The 17,725-nt window shown below is 36.8% G+C and overlaps 1 protein-coding gene across 3 annotated transcripts in view; it reads left to right on the forward strand.

The window, feature by feature from the left end:
* STK38L (serine/threonine kinase 38 like) overlaps window positions 1-17,725 on the forward strand; it is an 89,727-nt gene that overhangs the window by 21,847 nt on the left and 50,155 nt on the right. Inside the window, exon 1 of one of the 3 annotated variants that reach the window (XM_023738050.1) lies at window positions 7,697-7,951. The exons of 1 other annotated variant lie outside the window; for it this stretch is intronic. Coding sequence is in view for 1 of the 2 variants with exons in the window: in XM_023738049.1 (XP_023593817.1) it covers window positions 13,220-13,226 (7 nt within the window). In the remaining variant the exon portion in view is untranslated. Of the gene's footprint in view, window positions 1-7,696; window positions 7,952-8,813; window positions 13,227-17,725 lie in introns of those variants that run through there. One more of the 3 variants, XM_023738049.1, reaches the window with a different exon arrangement.

The following is a 17,725-nucleotide window of genomic DNA, read 5'->3' on the forward strand; positions in this document are numbered from 1 at the left end:
GACTCTTATTTCTCTAGGATATATTCCTAGGAGTGGGATTGCTGGATCGAATGGTATGTCTATTTCTAGCTTTCTGAGGAAGCACCATATCAAGAAATGTACTTTTTGGGGCCCAGATAAAAGGCACTGTGTAATTTGTAAGAGGAAAAAAAAGTGTTTTCTATTATTGTGTAAATGTGGGGAGTAGTCTAAATCTTAAATAACAAGAACTTAACTATCCACTCCAGTATTTTAAGAAATAACAGCAAGAATTATTACTGATATGGTCTAAAATCCTTGGGTGAAAGATTACAGAGGGGTGTAAAAATCACTAGGAAAAGAATTCTGCTCTTTCCTTACTTGTGCTTTATATCAAGTCACTGCTGCTATGGCTAGAGAGCAGGGAGCTGTCGCCTGTGCTGCATGGCACTGACTGGAGGAGAACAGACCTGTCTGTTCCATTTGTGTTTTAATTCATCCATTCAACACACAGCCCACATTTATGAAGCACCTATTGTGTTATGTGCTAGGTATTTTGCTTGAAGCTGGCAACCCGTAGATGAATAGATATTATCGTTTTAGGCTGTTGTTTCTATATTATCTTGAAAGATAAGGGGAGAAATATTACAGCAGAGTACCTCAAATCTGCATTCCTAAAATTGTTGCTTCATTTAATACTTTGGACAAAGAACTGGTTACCTTTATTATACTTAACCACATAACTTAGTATGCTTTCCTTTTCCTACTCTAAAACCCAAGAAGCCACCATCATAGTATCTCAGGAATCTCCACCATCACTTCCTTGGTTCAAACCCTCATTATTTTCTGCTGAACCATTCTAGTTATCTCCTGATTACTAGGTAACCTCCCTTCCCTTCTTTTCATCCTCCTCTGCCCCCCAAATCACTAAACAACTGCCAAATCTATCTTCTTGCTTCAACAAGTCATCTTAACTGTAAATTGGACAGTGTCACTTCGAGGCTTAAAATCTTTAAAATGGCTTCCTAATCACTTTTCAAGATTGGATCCAAATTCCTCAGCATCGCATTCATGGTTGCTCTCAGTCTGATCCTTCCTTTCCTATCCAGTCTTATCTCTTACCATTTACTTTCTGTCTCCCTCCTGCATATGAAATGGTTTCCAATTCCTTGCTCTCTCACAATACGAAGGCCGTTTGGTATTTTCAACTCCATCATCACTATCATTGTACTTGTATTGCTGTCATTGTTTATATGTTTGTCTTTCAGAATTAGGCTGGATCTTGAAGGCAGAGACTCTTTGTCATTTAACTTTGTATTCTACCCAGATGGCACGCTGCCTGGCACATAGTACACATTCTCTAAATGTTTGTCAAATAAATAAATGAGGGGATAAAGATACTCCCACATGGCCATAGTGTATCATTAGTGACATTCGAAGATCTTAACTGTATTATGCAATAACTGTAATCCGGTTTTGTAAATCCAGTAATGATGTTATAGCTTAAACGGAGTTTAGATATCATCTCATCTAATTCTGTTATGTTTTCAAATGGATAAATTCAGAGTAGCTCAGAACTAACTCTGGCCTGGCTGCTCGATTCCCAGGCCAGGGTACTTTCGTCTTGCCATGAACAGGTCTAACATATTGAAATGTGGGCAAGAATTTTAATGTGATGATAGTTAAATCATTTATTTTAGCTTTAGAATTAAAAAAAAAATTATGGAAGAATTTAAATGTACACAAAAGTAAATAGAAGAGTGTAATGTACTCCCAGTACCCGTTACCAGCCTAAACAACCCATGACAAATTTTGTTTCATCTATTCCCCTATATATTATTTTGCAGCAAATCCTTTGTTTTATTATTTCATCTGGAAATATTTCAGTATACATGAGATATGTTTTTAATCTTCTAAATATGTGTCTCTGGCATTCTGGGAATTCATGAGACTTCAAACAAAATAATGAAGCCCCATTGAAGACTTGGCTCGAGAAATCTGGTGGCTACCCCACCTGGGCCATGGTCTTCTGTCCCTGTGCTGTCTCCTCCTCTACCTGGCTGCTCCTGAGGCCACCACTCCCACTGAACCCATCTTCCTGAGCTTTCTTTGTTCACATGCCCTGGAGAGAGTTGTGCTTTTTTTGGGGGGAGGCAGGTTAAAAAAAATATATATATGTCTATATATAAATGTTTATATATAAACATTTGCCAAGTCTTGCTGTGCTTTTTTATTTCAACTGTTAGATGGAGGCATAAAGAGGAAAAGAGATGGCAATGATATTAATAAGGACAGGAGATATTTGTTAGTAGAAAGCAAGATAGGCTGTTTATATATAAAGTTAAGTAGCTCTAAATTTTTTTTCGATAAGAAGCCTTTCAAATTCCTTAGAATCTCTGTCATTTTTATTTCCTCAAAATGACATTTTAAATTTATAGTTTAAAAGAAGTTTTATTATGAATTATTACAAACATACACAAAGTTATAGAGAAAAATATATAACGAACACTCGTGTCCACTGTGCAATTTGATCATAACTTAATATTTTGTCATATTTGCCTCAGGTTTTATTTAAGCAACAAAATAATATAGTTAGAGTTCAGACGTCTTTGTGGTTCTTCTCTTCCTTCCCGCCTCAGAAATAACCGTTACCTGAATTTGGAGTTTTTATCATTCCAGTACACGTGTAACCTTACGTTGAGTAGTGGTTGCCTTTTATAGAGCAGTTTCATTTCACGTCTTCCAGTTGCTCTTCACAACTCTGAGGTATGCAGGGAACTATACAGAGTGTTCATTTCACTTCTCAGAACGTACAGCCCACCACATTATGCCAGTTGCATTAACAAAAGGCTATAGGGTGTGAAGTAAAGTACTGTTTTATGATTTAAGGTATTTTATTAGAAATACAGAGTCCCGAGGCATGGTTTTTACTTTCTAGAAAAACTTTTCACACCCAGCTGTGTTCCCTTGCTTAGTTTAAAGTACTAACAGTTACATTTAAAAAGTATAAACAGAGTAATAGGACTGGAAGGAACCTCAGGGGGCTAAATAGTCTTACCTTCCTGGTTTGAGTGAAACTGCCTTAAAAACGAACTAATAAGTTTTCTTCCCATTTTCAAAGAAGATACTTGAAGAAGGAAATGCTGTCAACCCTCCTTGAGTAATGCTTTCTGACGTGACAGATTGGTAAAGAGGTCAGTGAGATGGCGAAGTCAGTGGGATGTCTTGCTTTGCATTACCTAGTAATGCTTTAAAAATTAAATAACTGTAGTGTTGGATTATAATTTAAATAAAAAAAAAAAAGTTTCTACCTCATTTCCTCCCAGCCTATTTTCCCAGCTATGTTTAGCATTATTTTTTGCTCCTTACAAGGAGATAAAGTATTCATCCTGTTTATTCAACTAGGGGAAAAATTTTTTTCACCTCTTCTTTTAAAAACAAACCTAGTGCTGGTAACTAGATTCTCACTGAGTAGTTTTGGAAAGAACTCGTTTTTTCCACAAGTAGATGAGACCAGTACTAGGTCTTCTGAGTGGACTAGTAAATTTCCATGATGTCAAGGCACTGGGTGGAGTTTTTGTGGATGCAAATTCTGTGGAATAGGGACGTTTCAAGTCATGTATAGGAGGAATGGGGTCAGTTTCTGGTGCTGGATAACCTGTGAGCCACAAGCATTTGGGGATTTCCCACTGGAATAATCTAGTGCTAGTCATAGTTTATGCACGCCATCTAGAGTAAATGCTGCAGGAACAATGAGAGATGCTTGCTTACAGGATCTCTGCCCATTTTTTAGGGTGCTGTAAGTGCACTCAATCTTGATTTACAAACCAAGTTGAGATCATCACCGTATCTCTTCATGTGGGCTTCTAAATAGCTGCCATTAAATTTTTATTACCACCAAGCATTCAGTTAAGCTAGAGCTAAGTTACCCAGCTTACTAGTTTTTAACCTAAATGTTTTTAGTCTCCAGCAGTTCCTCAAACTCTGAAGCATGTCTTTCTTATTCACCTTTATATCCCTCCCTAGCAACTTGTAATCTCTTGTAACAAGTATTTGTCCAATGTATAAATCAGTAGAGTCCATTTAGAAGAGTCATTTCCCTCCTCAGATTTGAAACTATCATGTATTTAGGCTTTGTTTAAAGAAAATGATAGATCTTCCTAGTGACATTACTTAACTCTGTTGAATATTCAGATATTTATCTTTTTGCCAAATAGAATATCATAATTGACAGAACGTCAGTTTTTTATTTCTCTGTACTATGGTAAGGGCATGCTTCCCTGGTATCAGGAAGAGGATGTCTGAAAATCCATTTTTGGCTTTTTCTCAAAACTTTCATCAGTACCTATTATTTCAAGTACTGCATTATCCAAATCAGAGTTAAAAAATAAATCTTTAGATTTTCACTTTTTGTTTACTGTTACTCCCATCTGATCGAACTAAATTTTAAGAGGCTACATAATACCTGATGTGTCTACAGTGGGTCAGTATCGGGTGAAAAACAGAATCTTAGCTTCTACATCTTCTAGGGACTGAGAATAGTTCAGTAAGGTAGACATTCTGAATCTATACCTTTTCATAGTAAAAGTTTAATCTGTAAATGCCATGAAAGTGGTTAAAGTTGTTTAAAAATATACATATTCTTCTTAAATAATAGCCTATTTCACAGAAGTATTGTTGCATCAAAACCCTCTCCTTAATTTACCACTAAAATTTTAGTTAATAATAAATTTTAAGTCCTGGTTAAGTAAGATTACAGTAAAAAAATCTTCAAGAGGATCTAAATGTTACCTACCAAAAAAAGTCAAGTCCTAAGCATAGAATTTATATTTTCCATAGTGTCAAGATGAATATATTTTACATTTTTAGTGTTTGTGAAATTGGGGTATGTTTTTCATTCAGAGTTCTTTTAATGGGACAGAACTTTTTTTCTTTCTAAAGATCTTTTACTAAATCGAGTACATGTTATGAGCAGTGGTTTCCTAGAATTGAGCAATATGTTACTTAGAATGTTGAAGAATATGCCTTATTTTCTTCTAAAATCATGGGGAGATTAGGTTGTATCTCAGAAAGAAGGAGAAAAATATAGTAGATAAAATGGTCAGTGTTTCAATTTACTATATCTGCTAAATTGGCAGACGTTTAACCATATTTTGTAGGGTATACAATTACAAGATTTGTGTTAGTATCCTGGCTCCATTGTTAGCTATGTGACATATAGTGACAGATTCCTCTTTTATTTATTTAAAAAAAAAAAAAAAAGCTGGAGGAAGGGACATAATAAATGTTCACCTTAGCTAATTTCTCAGGGTAAAACCGATACCTGTAAAAGTTCTTGACCAAATCATTTCTCAGTATTTAGAACTGAAATACATATAGATTTTTAAAAATTGACTACTCCTTAGTGAAGGTTCCATAAGTGTAGAGAGTATTACATATAATATTCAAAGGGAAAGTATTTTTGAATTCTCATCAATTTTCTAATCCCTTTGGTTAGAACTACATTGGTTGTTTTCTGTGCTTACATATTACTCTGAAGGGCACTCACAGTGCTTACCACACTATCGTGTATTTGCTAGGTCACTCTTCTGTTTTTTTTGGTAGACCAAAAGCTCCTCGAATGAAAGATTTGTGTTCATCTCTGTATCTCCAAAACCTAACACATAATAAGTACACAATAACTAGGTGGCTGTCACAGAATAAATAGGTACACAATGAAGGTTAAATAAATGAATCAACATACATATGTTGTAAGCTAGAGCCTCCTTATGCCTGTGAAGTATGCATATTGTCCAGGTTCTAACTTCTGTCAATACCTAGTTCAAGTCTCACTTTTTTCAGAAAACTTTGCCACTGCGTTCCACAGTGATCTTTCCTGTTCTGTAGCCCTGCTTATATCAGAAAGGTCCACTCAGCCTTGTTTGTTACATACACTAATTGTTTATGTTTAGTCTTGCTTTTTCCAACAATATTGTGGGATTTAACGTTTGTATCATATCTCTTTCTAGTTGGGTCTCTTTCCTACCAGCTCAGTGCTGGATACGTGACAGGTGCTAATGGTGCAATTATTGTTCAGCCTTACATAAAACCAGTGGAACTGTTAGGTTCATTGGTTTCCTCTGTTTTTCCATCTGTGGTCATCCTGAAAGCCTAAATGCCTTGCAAGCACCATCTAATAGATTTATTTAACATCTTATTTTGTTTTCTGTAATCAATAACATACTATAAGTTTGAATATATCTTTTTAAGAACCTTAATTTTTAGGGCAGGAGGAAAGGGGAAAAGGGTGATTATTGCTTATGGAGCACTGAGTTTCAGTTGACAGTGATGGACAAATCCCATTGATTAAGGGTAAGTAAGGGTTGCACAGCTGATTAATGTAATTGATGTCAACAAGTTGTACACCTGTAAAAAGTTGAATTGGCAAATGTGTGATATATTTAAAACAACAACAAAAAGAGCAGCTGCCGAGGTTGCTTATGTAGAGTCAGATACCCAACAGGATTTGGTTTCTTGGTTTGAAGGTTTAGGGTTGTGGTTTCGTGGGACATCCCCGTTAATTGGCCTAATGTCATGTTTAGTGCTTCTGTGTACCTCCCAGGTAGTCACATAGTGCCTGGGATCTTAAAAGCTTGTAAGCAGCCATCCAGGGTACAGCGGTTGATCTCTTTTCGCCTGGAGCAAGAGAGGAAGAGAGTCAGGAACAGGAGGAGGAAATGGAATGTGTGGCTAATTGCCTCCATGTAACTGCCTTCTTTGCCATGAAACCAGAAGAACTGGATGGTGCCTGGCTACCATTGCTGAATGTTTTCATCAAAGATTCTACAGAAGACTCCTGATAAAAAGGGGGAAAATGTAGAACAGAATTTAAAATTTTCATGAACTCAGACTTTCTGGAGCCATTGATACTGGATGAACCCCTGAAACTATTGCCCTGAGATAATCTTTAAACCTTTAACCAAAAATATCCCCAGAAGTCTTCTTTAAACCAAACAATATGCATTGCCATCAAGTCAGTTCCAACTCATAGTGACCCTGTAGGAAAGAGTAGAACTGCCCCGTGGGGTCTCCAAGGCTGTAAATCTTTATGAAATCAGACTGCCACATCTTTCTCCCACGGAGCAGCTGGTGGGTTTGAACCACCGACCTTTTGATTAGCAGCCAAGCATTTAACCACTGTGCCACCAGGGCTCCTAAACTAAACAGTAGTTTAGCTTAATTAGTAAAGAATGTCTGCCTTGAGCATTCTGCTCTTTTAAGAACTGTCTGTATGTGTCAAATTGACAACAACAGCTCAAAAGATTAGATAGGAAACTTAAGGAGCACTGAATTAATAGGGGAGGAAAATTTTTGAAAAGGAGGTTGAGAATGCTTGCACAACTTGAAGAATGTAATTAATGTCACTGAATTGTACATGAGGAAATTGTTGAACTGGTGTATGTTCTGCTGTGTATTCTCAACAACAAAATCAAAACAAAACAAAACAAAAAAACTTTAGCTTCAGTTTGGATACTTGTCCACCAGGTGTCAGAAATGCCTGAACTCAGCCAAGGAACCCAAGTCAGAATGCTAAGTTTAAGCCCAAGGCTAAGGCTGGGGTCATTTTTTTCTTTTTTTCATAATTATTAGGGAAGTAACAGGTAACAGGTGCTTAGGTCTTGTGGGTTTTCAAACCTAGCTCCACCAAGTACCTGGAGGCACCCTACTCCACCAGCAAGCCTCCTGCCCGAAGGCGCTCAGCTTTCTCACTCCATCGGCCAGGAAGCCCACTGCACCATCTCCTGCTGGTCTCCTGCTTCTGCTGCTGCCATTTCTCTGCCACTTCTTCTCTCCATCTCCTGTGTTACAGCACTTCCTCTCTGGCTTCCATGTTACAGCTCCTCTCTTGGTTTCTTGGTTCCAGGAGCTTCTCAGCACAGGGATCCTGGGTCCAAAGGACGTGCTCCACTCCTGGCTCTTCTTTTTCGGTGGTGATGAGGTCCTCCAGGCTGGGGTAATTTAAACTATGCTTTTAAAAAAGATGCTGCCCACCCCTGCCACACTCCATACACAAAGATTAACACAAAATGGGTTGACCTAATTATAACAGTTTAACCTATAGAATCCTTAGAAGAAAACATAGGAATAAATCTTCATGATCTTGGATTTGACAATGGATTCTTGTATTTGACACCAAAAGCATGCGCAACGGAGAAAAAAAATTGATAAACCAGACTTTATCAAAATTAAAAACTTTTGTGCATCAAAACACATTATCACAAATGTGAAAAGACAGAATGGGAGAAAATATTTGCAGATCATGTATCTGTTAAGAGTTTAGTGTCCAGAATATATAAAGAACTTTTACCACTCAACAACAAAGACAAACAACCTATTAAGATATACAAAGGGCCAACAAGCACATGAAAAGATGTTTGACATCACTGATCTTTAAGGAAATAAAAATCAACACCATAACAAGATACCACTTCACTCTCACTGTTGTGGTTGTTAGCTGCCATTGAGTGGACTCATTGCAAACCCATGCACAAGAGAATGAAATTCTGCCCATTCCTGCGCCATCCCAGTGATCAGTTGCAAATCAGACCATTGTAATCCACAGCGTTTTCATCCACTGATTTCCAGATGACGTTAATCTATAAAACAAAATAACAAGCATTGGGGAGGATGTGGAGAAATGAGAGCACTCCTTTATTGTTGGTAGGAAAGTAAAATGTTACAGCCACTATGGAAGACAGTTTGGTAGTTCCTCAAAAAGTTAAACATAGAATTGCCATATGACCCAGCAGTTCCACTCCTAGGTATATACCCAAGAGAAATGAAAATGTATGTCCACACAGAAACGTCTACACTGAATATTTATAGCAGCATTATTCATAATAGCCAAAAAGTGGAAACAACCCAAATATCCAGCAGTGAATGAATGGATAAACAAATTATGACATTCATACAGTGGAATATTATTCAGCTCCTTTTTGTGACTGAACTTGAAAAACATTGTACTAATTGAAATAAGCCAGACACAAAAGTTCACATATTGTATGATTCCTTTTATATGACATATCCAGAACAGGCAAATCCATAGAGACAGAAAGCAGATTGGAGGTTACCAGGGGAGTGATTACTTAATGGGTATGGGGCGTTTTTATGGAGTGATGAAAAAATTTTGAAACTAGGCAGAGATGGTAGTTGTACAGCATTGTTAACACACTAAATACCATTGAATTGTATACCTTGTGTGGTTGATTGTATGTTGTATGAATTTCATCTCTTAAAAAAAAGGTTGATATGCAGTCAAAATCCCAGCAGTATTTTTAATTGACCTTTACAAGCAGATTCTAAAATTCATATGAAAGAGTAAGAATTTTAGGAAAAAAGGAAAAAGGGGAGGGGCTTGCACAACCACATGTCAAAATATATTAGTATTGTTGTTAGTTGCCCTAGAGTTGGCTCCATCTCATGGTGACCCCACGTCTGCAGAGTAGAACTACACTCCATAGGGTTTTCAAGACTGTGACCTTTCAGAAGCAGATCGCCAGTACTTCTTTGAGGCACCTCTGGGTGGGTTTGAACCACCAGTATTTGAGTGCTTAACTCTTTGCACCACCCAGGAATTTCAAATTATATGAGTATGAAAATAAAATAGTTTGGCTTAGCTACAGTAATAAGTAGCTTAATGGAACAGAGTAGGTTCTCAAAATGGACTGTTGCCAAATGGTTATCTAGTGCAAAATCTCTATAGTTGCTTGTATGCACTCTCCCAAAGTCTTAGTGGACATATTTTCTTCCTTTGTTTTTTCTAAATGTTTGCTGCATTCTTAAGTATGACTTTCTTTGGTTTTGTGAAACCTTGGGGTTGTTATTTTTCCATGAATTTCATAATGGAAAGAGATAAGAAAAATAAAATTTATTATTATGAATAACTTGATGCTCTCAGGAACAAAGTCGTCTATAAAGGGAGGCTTACGCATTTGAAAATGAAGGTCAGATGAGAGGCAACATATAGCTTAATGGATTATGAGCTTTGGCTCTGGTATGAGGTAGACTAGGTTCCGTTTACTAGCTGTATGTCTTGGGGCTGGTGGCTTAACTAAACCTGTTTCCTCATTTATAAATCAAGAAGCACCTACTTTATAGAATTGTTTTGAAGATCAGAGAATGCCATGCATATTAAATGTTTAGCACCGTTTCCATCATAGAAGTGTTTGATGAAAGTTAGATGAAACTACTTTTTTTTTAATTAATAAAGACTTTTAGAAGGACTGTGAGGGATTTCTGCTTTTAAATTCTCAGATATGTGGTAGTCATGAAGATTTCAGGCAACTTTATTTTCAAGTCAGTTTCATAGTTTTCTTGAGGGAGATAAATTATTATTTCCTTAGGAAAATGTTTGATTATGTAATGAGGCTTAGAGAAAACCAGTCCTGAATCCAGCTACCTTTTACTTACCTGCTGTGAAAATTTGAGCAAGTTACTTGCTTCAGTGAAGTTCTTTATTTTTACAGAGAATATGAGAAAAAGAAATGGGTTTGAATTTCAGTGAGAGAGATTTAGGTTAGATGTAAGCACTTTCTGATTGTAAGGCTGCCAGGCAGATAAGAGGGACTCCTTTGTCACCACTAGGAGACCATGCCAGAGGAACTTTCCCTTTCTGGTCTCCTGAGGCTTATTTTGGGGCTTTTGGGAACCCATCTAGATGGAGCTTAAACCTGGACTTTAATCCAAACTCCCTGCTGGATTCTGGCTGCCACTCAGTGTTGGTTAGTCTCCCATTCATACAGTAGAGCATTCTGATACTTTTTTTCCTATTTGGACAAATAAATGAAGACAGCATAGGATAGACAATATGTATTTTAAATAATCTATGAAATAATTGCAGAGGTTCCCAGCGGAGTTTATAAAACTCCTTTAAATAGCTCCTAAAGCTGTATGAACAAAAGGGCAGGTTGGGTTGTGGGTTGGGGCAGAGGGAGAGTTAACACAGCCTTGTCTCTGGTAGAAGGATGAGTTGATCCTTTTAAATTTCTTTGAAGCCAATGACTTAAGAGTTTCCAAGAATTAATAAGGTGATCGTGGAAGAAAAGAGCAGTAATTCTCTTGAATTTGATAATTTGAATTTACCAAAACCAAACCAAACCTGTTGCTGTCGAGTCGATTCCAACTCATACCAACCCTGTAGGACAGAGTAGAACTGCCCCATAGGGTTTCCAGGGAGCGACTGGTGGATTCGAACTGTCGACCTTTTGGTTAGCAGCCAAACGCTTAACTACTGGCGCCACCAGGGCTCCGAGAAGACAATATAGACTTAAATATAGATTGAATGGATTAATGGATATTAAAATAAATACATGGAAGTATTCCGAGTTGCCTTTAGGAAGTTACAAATTTATCCTTGGCTTTAGCTTTGTTTGAGTGAATCTGGTCATAAAGGGTAGGCACGATGGTTAGAACAATAGTTCTGGAGTTAGGTAGGGTTCAAATCCTAGCTCTACTACTTTGTAGTTGAGAAGCCTCTGGCAAGTAGTTTAACCTCTCTGAGGCTCTTGTTTCCTCATTTGTAAAATGGGGAAATAGTATCTCCCTCATAGTTGTTGTGAAGATTAAGTGTGATAATGCATATAGTACAGTCTAGCACAGAGCAGGTGCTTAATAAATGGTAGCCATGGTGATGATGACAATGATTAGTTGCTTTCTAGAGAATTATCTACACTGGAAAGTTTTCTGCTGAAGAGTAAATTGGTATTATTTTAAAAAAGAAATTATATATATGCTGGTCCAAATAAATAAACAACAAGGTCTTTAATGTCACATCTGAACAACAAAATCTTAGTTTGGAAAACAATGTTTCTGCTTACATTCTCACCCTTCAGATTATGTAGCAGCAGTATTTGATTTGATCCTGTTGATTTATAGGGAAGTGCCCTGCTTCTGATGTAATAACTGTAGCTCCTGCATGACCTAAGCATACTTTGATTTTTCTTAAGTTGTATAAATAGAAATTATTCAAATATTGGCATTATGGTATGACTCCAGCTATTTAAAATGGGCTGTGGGTCATTATATTGTTCAAACTTGGTATCTCTTTAAAGAGTGAACTTTTCAATAGAAAAGTGGGCAAAGGACTTAAATCTTTTTTTATAAATGAAGAAATACTTATTTAAAATGTATGAAAATATGCTTAAGTCATTGTAGTAAAAAATGCATGTAAAACTAAAATGTTCTTATCTCTGAGATTGACAAAGATTAGAAAGGTGGAGAGTACCCAGTGTTCACTCTCATATTACTTAGTGTTGTTGGTCAATTGGGACCAGCTTTCTGGAAAGCAATCTGGAAATGTTTATCAAAATTTTAAAAGTAAATATTCTTTGACTCAGCAGTTACACATCTGGAAGTATATAATAAGGAAATAGGGAAAGAGTACACAATCTATGATCCAGTATGTTCACTGCGGCATTGCTAAAAACACCTCCCCAAAATGGAACCTATATAAACATCTGTTAATGAACATTGGTTTAAAACTGTGGCACTATAGAAGAGATATGGTGTGCCATGGTGGCTTAATTTCAGAGGAACCTAAAGCTAAGTTCAAATCCTGCTCCCCCACATGTAGCTGTATGTTCTTGGGCAAGTTACTTAATTTGGTTAAGTCTTGGCTTTCCTCCTCTCTAAAGTGGAAATAATAATGGCCCATGCTTTTTAGGGTTGCTGTGAAGATTAAGAGAGATGATACACATAAAACACAGTGTCAAGCACAAAAAAACTCGTATGTTAGAAAATATTATTACTGTATGCGCCTTAAAAGGGATGAAGTAGGTCTATTTATATTAATATTAAAGGATGTCTGTAATATAGTAAGGGAAAAGCAAGTTACAGAATAGTTTTTATGAACCCGTTTGTATTAAAACTGTGTGTGTGTGTTTATGCATGCATGGAAGTGTTTGGAAGGACATAATAATGGCTGAAATCTGATGAGCACTTGACTAAGTCTTAGTCACTGTTCTAAATGCTTTACATACATATTATTACTCTGTCACTTTATTAAAATCAGTTAGTGAATGTATTTAAAGTGCTTGAAACAATACTTGCACTTTGTAAAGTACTCAATAAACACTAGCTATTCTCACATCCTGCCATTATCTCTGTTTTGTAGATGAGGACACTGACACCCTGAGAGGTCTCACAGATCATAAGTGGCAGAGCTGAAATTTAAATCCAGGCAGTCTAACTCCAGTCTACCAGCCAGTAGTTAAAACTGGATAGTATGGGAGGTAGGATTGTGAGGTCACTTTCACTTTGCATTTTATGTACTTCTGGATATTTTCACATGAGATGTATTTTACTTTCATAAATAGAAAAAAAAACCCGTTTTGGAAAGAAACACTGTACATTTTTATATTTTAGAAATCTAATTTCCTATGTTATAGAGTACCTCAATACAGGGATATGAATATATGCACACTTAGTCTTGCCTTCATTCGCAAGTGTCCTGGGTGTCCTGGGTAAGGTGGGCCCACGACCTCATACAGTGTATAAGATTTTGAGAACCTCACTTGGAGGCAGACTTTTACAAGGAAATAATTATAGACAAGTAGGGTCCCAGCCTAAGTCTGTATCACTTGATGGTGACCAGCTTACATAATAGAAATCCTAATAGCCTTCAAGAGGCCTCTAGTCATAATGTTTTGGTTTCCAGCAAGTCTGGGGTAAGATGTCATTTTTTGGTCATCAGAAAAAGCACGCAAAAAACAGCTATTTGGTCCACAGATCCATAATCTTAAGATAGGAAGCAGTGACTTAAAGTTAGACATGGAAAATGGCCTTAGAGTTAATAGATACCATGTAGTGTTCTGATATCCAACATCTCTACAGGGGCAGTACTGTGTCCTAGATCTGCCACTGCACTGTGGACTCTCCAGCTAGAACGGGAGCGCCACCTGATGGCTGGATGACCTGGATTCTAGTGTGAACTTTTCTACTATATATATATATATAGTATGTATACAGATAGTCAGCTATCCAAGATGGACTAGATAATACATTCTCTATTTCAGGTTCTGTAAGTCTAACAGTTTTGCCTCTTGGTAAACTTAATTTGCAATTCTTAGACCTCTAGTGGAGTCTAGAAAAATGCTGAGCAGAACTGAGCTCCTAAGCTGACTTATGGGAGGATTTTCCAGTATACTTTTTTAAGTTACAGGATTTCCTTTGATGACGACAAACTATACAATTTACTTTTTATTCCACTTTTGGTTTCTTATTTTCTCTCTGTCTTGTATTTGCTTCCCAAAATAAACCAGAATTTTGTTCTAAAGATCACAAACCAATAAAATGGTACAGCCTTAGTCTAATACTTAGTAAGATAATAAGCTGTTTAGGTATTAATTATAACAGTCATTAGCACTTAATTTTTTTCTGCCTTAAAGCTTTTTATACTCTGCTGTCTTAATGAGGTGGGCCTTTTGGATTTTCCAGGGTTGTAGATGTCAAGTTTTCTATGTGTTTAATACAGTATCCAAGTCTGATGAGTCATATGGTGGTGTCTGCTTTTACTTGGGAGCAGTTTTCTTGGTAACTTAATGTTTACAGAATGTCTTGGGAGAGTTTAAATAACTTAAAATAACTAAAAACTCATAGCTACTTACATCTTAAAATTGTAAGCTTGGTGATGTCATGTTTTAATTTTAGTCTTATCTAAGTTTTGCCCGAAAAAAAGGATTGTGGCTGCTGCTGCTGCTTCTGACTTTTAAGTTTTCTCATCTCTTTTAGTGGATGGTTTTCATTTGAAAATGAACAACAAACAAAATAAAATAACAACAATTTTAAAATTAGGAAATATGAAAACAAAAACGAATTGGTACAATTGAGGAGTGCACATGTCTTTCCTGAAAGTATTCAGTGATGTAGAAGCTTTGAATGTTTTGAATGAATGTGAAAATTAAACTATGAATTGACATTTGAAATTAAAGTCCTTGTGTTTGAGAAGTTTATATTTTACATTCTCCCTTAAACTCAGTCCAGTTTCAAGTTGCATTTTGTGTGTGAATGTCTCTCTCTCTCATTCTTATAAAATGTTTACTGTTAAGAAAATGAAAAGCACGTGTTCAAAGATGACCAAACTTTCTATAGTTGGGCCACTGAGTGACTTATGTGTTCTGGCTGCTTCCCAAGGCTTACTCCTCCCCTTTCCTTTAGCAGCATGTCACACCACCTCTCACCACTCATCGTTTTCCTGCCTTGGCCATTCATTGGTTGTTTTCTGGTCACACCAAAACTTCACCTTTTAGTATGAAATATGCATTTTGGTTGTACTGGTCTTTTTAAACTAGGCATTATCTTTAAAACAGGCAAAGAAGGAGTAAAGGTGTGTGTGGGGGGGGGTAGATCCTTAAAGGTAGAACATGCATTTTGTCTCTTTTTGTATGATTTTGAAAGAGTATTTCCCTTACCAGAAGTAAGGCTTGAGGATAACTTAGCTGCAATTTGTGCTACCCTGCTTTTTGATTTTGAAATGGTTCTTTCAAGTCACCAGTAGAAAAGATACTTGGGAAGAGAGCAATGGTTTGAGGCCTTGTAAATAAGCATTGGTAAAAGACACTAAAAAGCATTTTCCTGAAAGGAAGTCTTAAGATACGACTGAAAAACTTTGCTCGAAATTTCCTTCATCAGGGTCTTCTTGTTTGTCTTTAGTTTTGTTCCATGACATCATATTTTTTTTGCTGTTCTTCATTATCCTCCTCTAAACCAGAACCAAGAACTTGATTCATAGGAAAAAATCCAAATACAGTGTACCTGAAAAACCACCACTGTGTACTCAATGTGTCAATTGGTTCCCTTTTAACACCTCCCACCTCTACACCCTCACAAATACTTTTTTTCCCCTGATTATGAAAATGATTGTTTTCCCATTATGGAAAATTTTAAAAATTGTAAAAGACAAATTTTAAATTATCTGTAATTTCAGTTTTCACACCATAACTTACTGTTGTTTTAAAAATGTAGTTGAGTTCATATTGTACCTGAAGGAAGAGCTTTGTATCTTGCTTATTTACATAACATATTTCTCATGTTGTTAAAAATATTTTTTTTAAATTTATTCAGTTTTCTTTTTATGGTATTTCAGGATATCATTATTCCATCAATAATGGCACTTAATTTTATGCATTTGGTTTAAGTTGTTTGCTATTTTAAATAATGCTTTGATTAAAAAAAAAAAACTGTTTAAATCTTTGCTGCAATTTTTTTTTTTTTTAGATCTTGAAATTTTGTCTTTTATTGTACTTTACATGAAGGTTTACAGAACAAATAGTTTCTCATTAAACAGTTAGTACACGTACTGTTTTATGACAATGGTTAACAACCCCATGACATGTCAACACTGTCCCTTCTCAACCTTGAGTTCCCTGTTACCAGCTTTCCTGTCCCCTCCTGCCTTCTAGTCCTTGTCCCTGGACTGTTGTGCCCATTACTCTCATTTTGTTTTATGGGTATGTCTAATCTTTGGCTGAAGGGTGCACCTCGGGAGTGACTTCATTACTGAGCTAAAAAGGTGTCCAGGGGCCATACTCTCGGAGTTTCTCCAGTCTCTGTCAGACCGGTAAATCTGGTCTTTTTTTGTGAGTTAGAATTTCGTTGTACATTTTTCTCCAGCTGTGTCCAGGACCCCTTGTTGTGATCCCAGTCAGAGCAGTCAGTGGTGGTAGCGGAGCACCATCTAGCTGTACTGGACTCAGTCTGGTGGAGGCCGTGGTAGATGTGGTCCATTAGTCCTTTGGACTAATCTTTCCCTTGTGCCTTTAGTTTTTCTTCATTCTTCCTTACTTCCGAAGGGGTGAAACCACTGGTATATCTTAGATGGCTGCTCACAGGCTTTGAAGACCCCAGATGCTACTCACCAAGGTAGAATGTAGAACATTGCCTTTATAAACTGTGTTATGCCAAATGAGCTAGATGTTCCCCGAGACCATGGTCCCCACAGCCCTCTGCCCAGCAACTCAGCCCCTCAGGGAGTTTGGATATGTCTATGGAGCTTCCATGACCTTTCCTTGTACAAGTTGCGCTGGCTTCCGCAGTATTCTGTACTGTCTTACCCTTCACCAAAGTTACCACTTATCTACTATTGTCTATTTAGTTTTTCCCCCCACCCTTCCCATCCCTGGTAACCAACAAAGATTATTTCTTTTTGTATGTAAACTTTTTCATGAGTTTTTACAGTAGAGGTCTCATACAATATTTGTCCTTTTATGATTGACTTATTTCACTCAGAATAATGTCCTCCACTTTCATCCATGTTATGAGATGCTTCACAGATTCATCATTGTTCTTTATTATTACATAATACTCCATTTTGCGTATGTACCATAGTTTGTTTATCCATTCATCTATTGATGGCCATCTAGATTGTTTCCATCTTTTTGCTATTGTGAACAGTGCTGCAGTGAACATGGCTGTGCATACATCTGTTCGTTTGATGGCTCTTACTTCTATAAGATATATTCCTAGGAGTGGGATTGCTGGAACGTATGGTATTTCTATTTCTAGCTTTCTAAGGAAGTGCCATATCATTTTCTGAAATGGTTGTATCATTATACATTCCCACCAGCAGTGCATAAGAGTTCTGATCTCCCCGCAGCCTTGCCAACATTTGTTATTTCCAGTGTTTTTGCTTCATGTAGGTAATGCAGGGGTGAGATGATATGTCATTGTGGTTTTAATTTGCATTTCTCTAATGGCTAGTGATCGCGAGCATTTCCTCATGTGTCTGTTGGCC

The sequence above is a fragment of the Trichechus manatus genome, unplaced genomic scaffold (genome assembly GCF_000243295.1).
Source record: "Trichechus manatus latirostris isolate Lorelei unplaced genomic scaffold, TriManLat1.0 scaffold00112, whole genome shotgun sequence".
Lineage (NCBI taxonomy): Eukaryota > Metazoa > Chordata > Mammalia > Sirenia > Trichechidae > Trichechus > Trichechus manatus.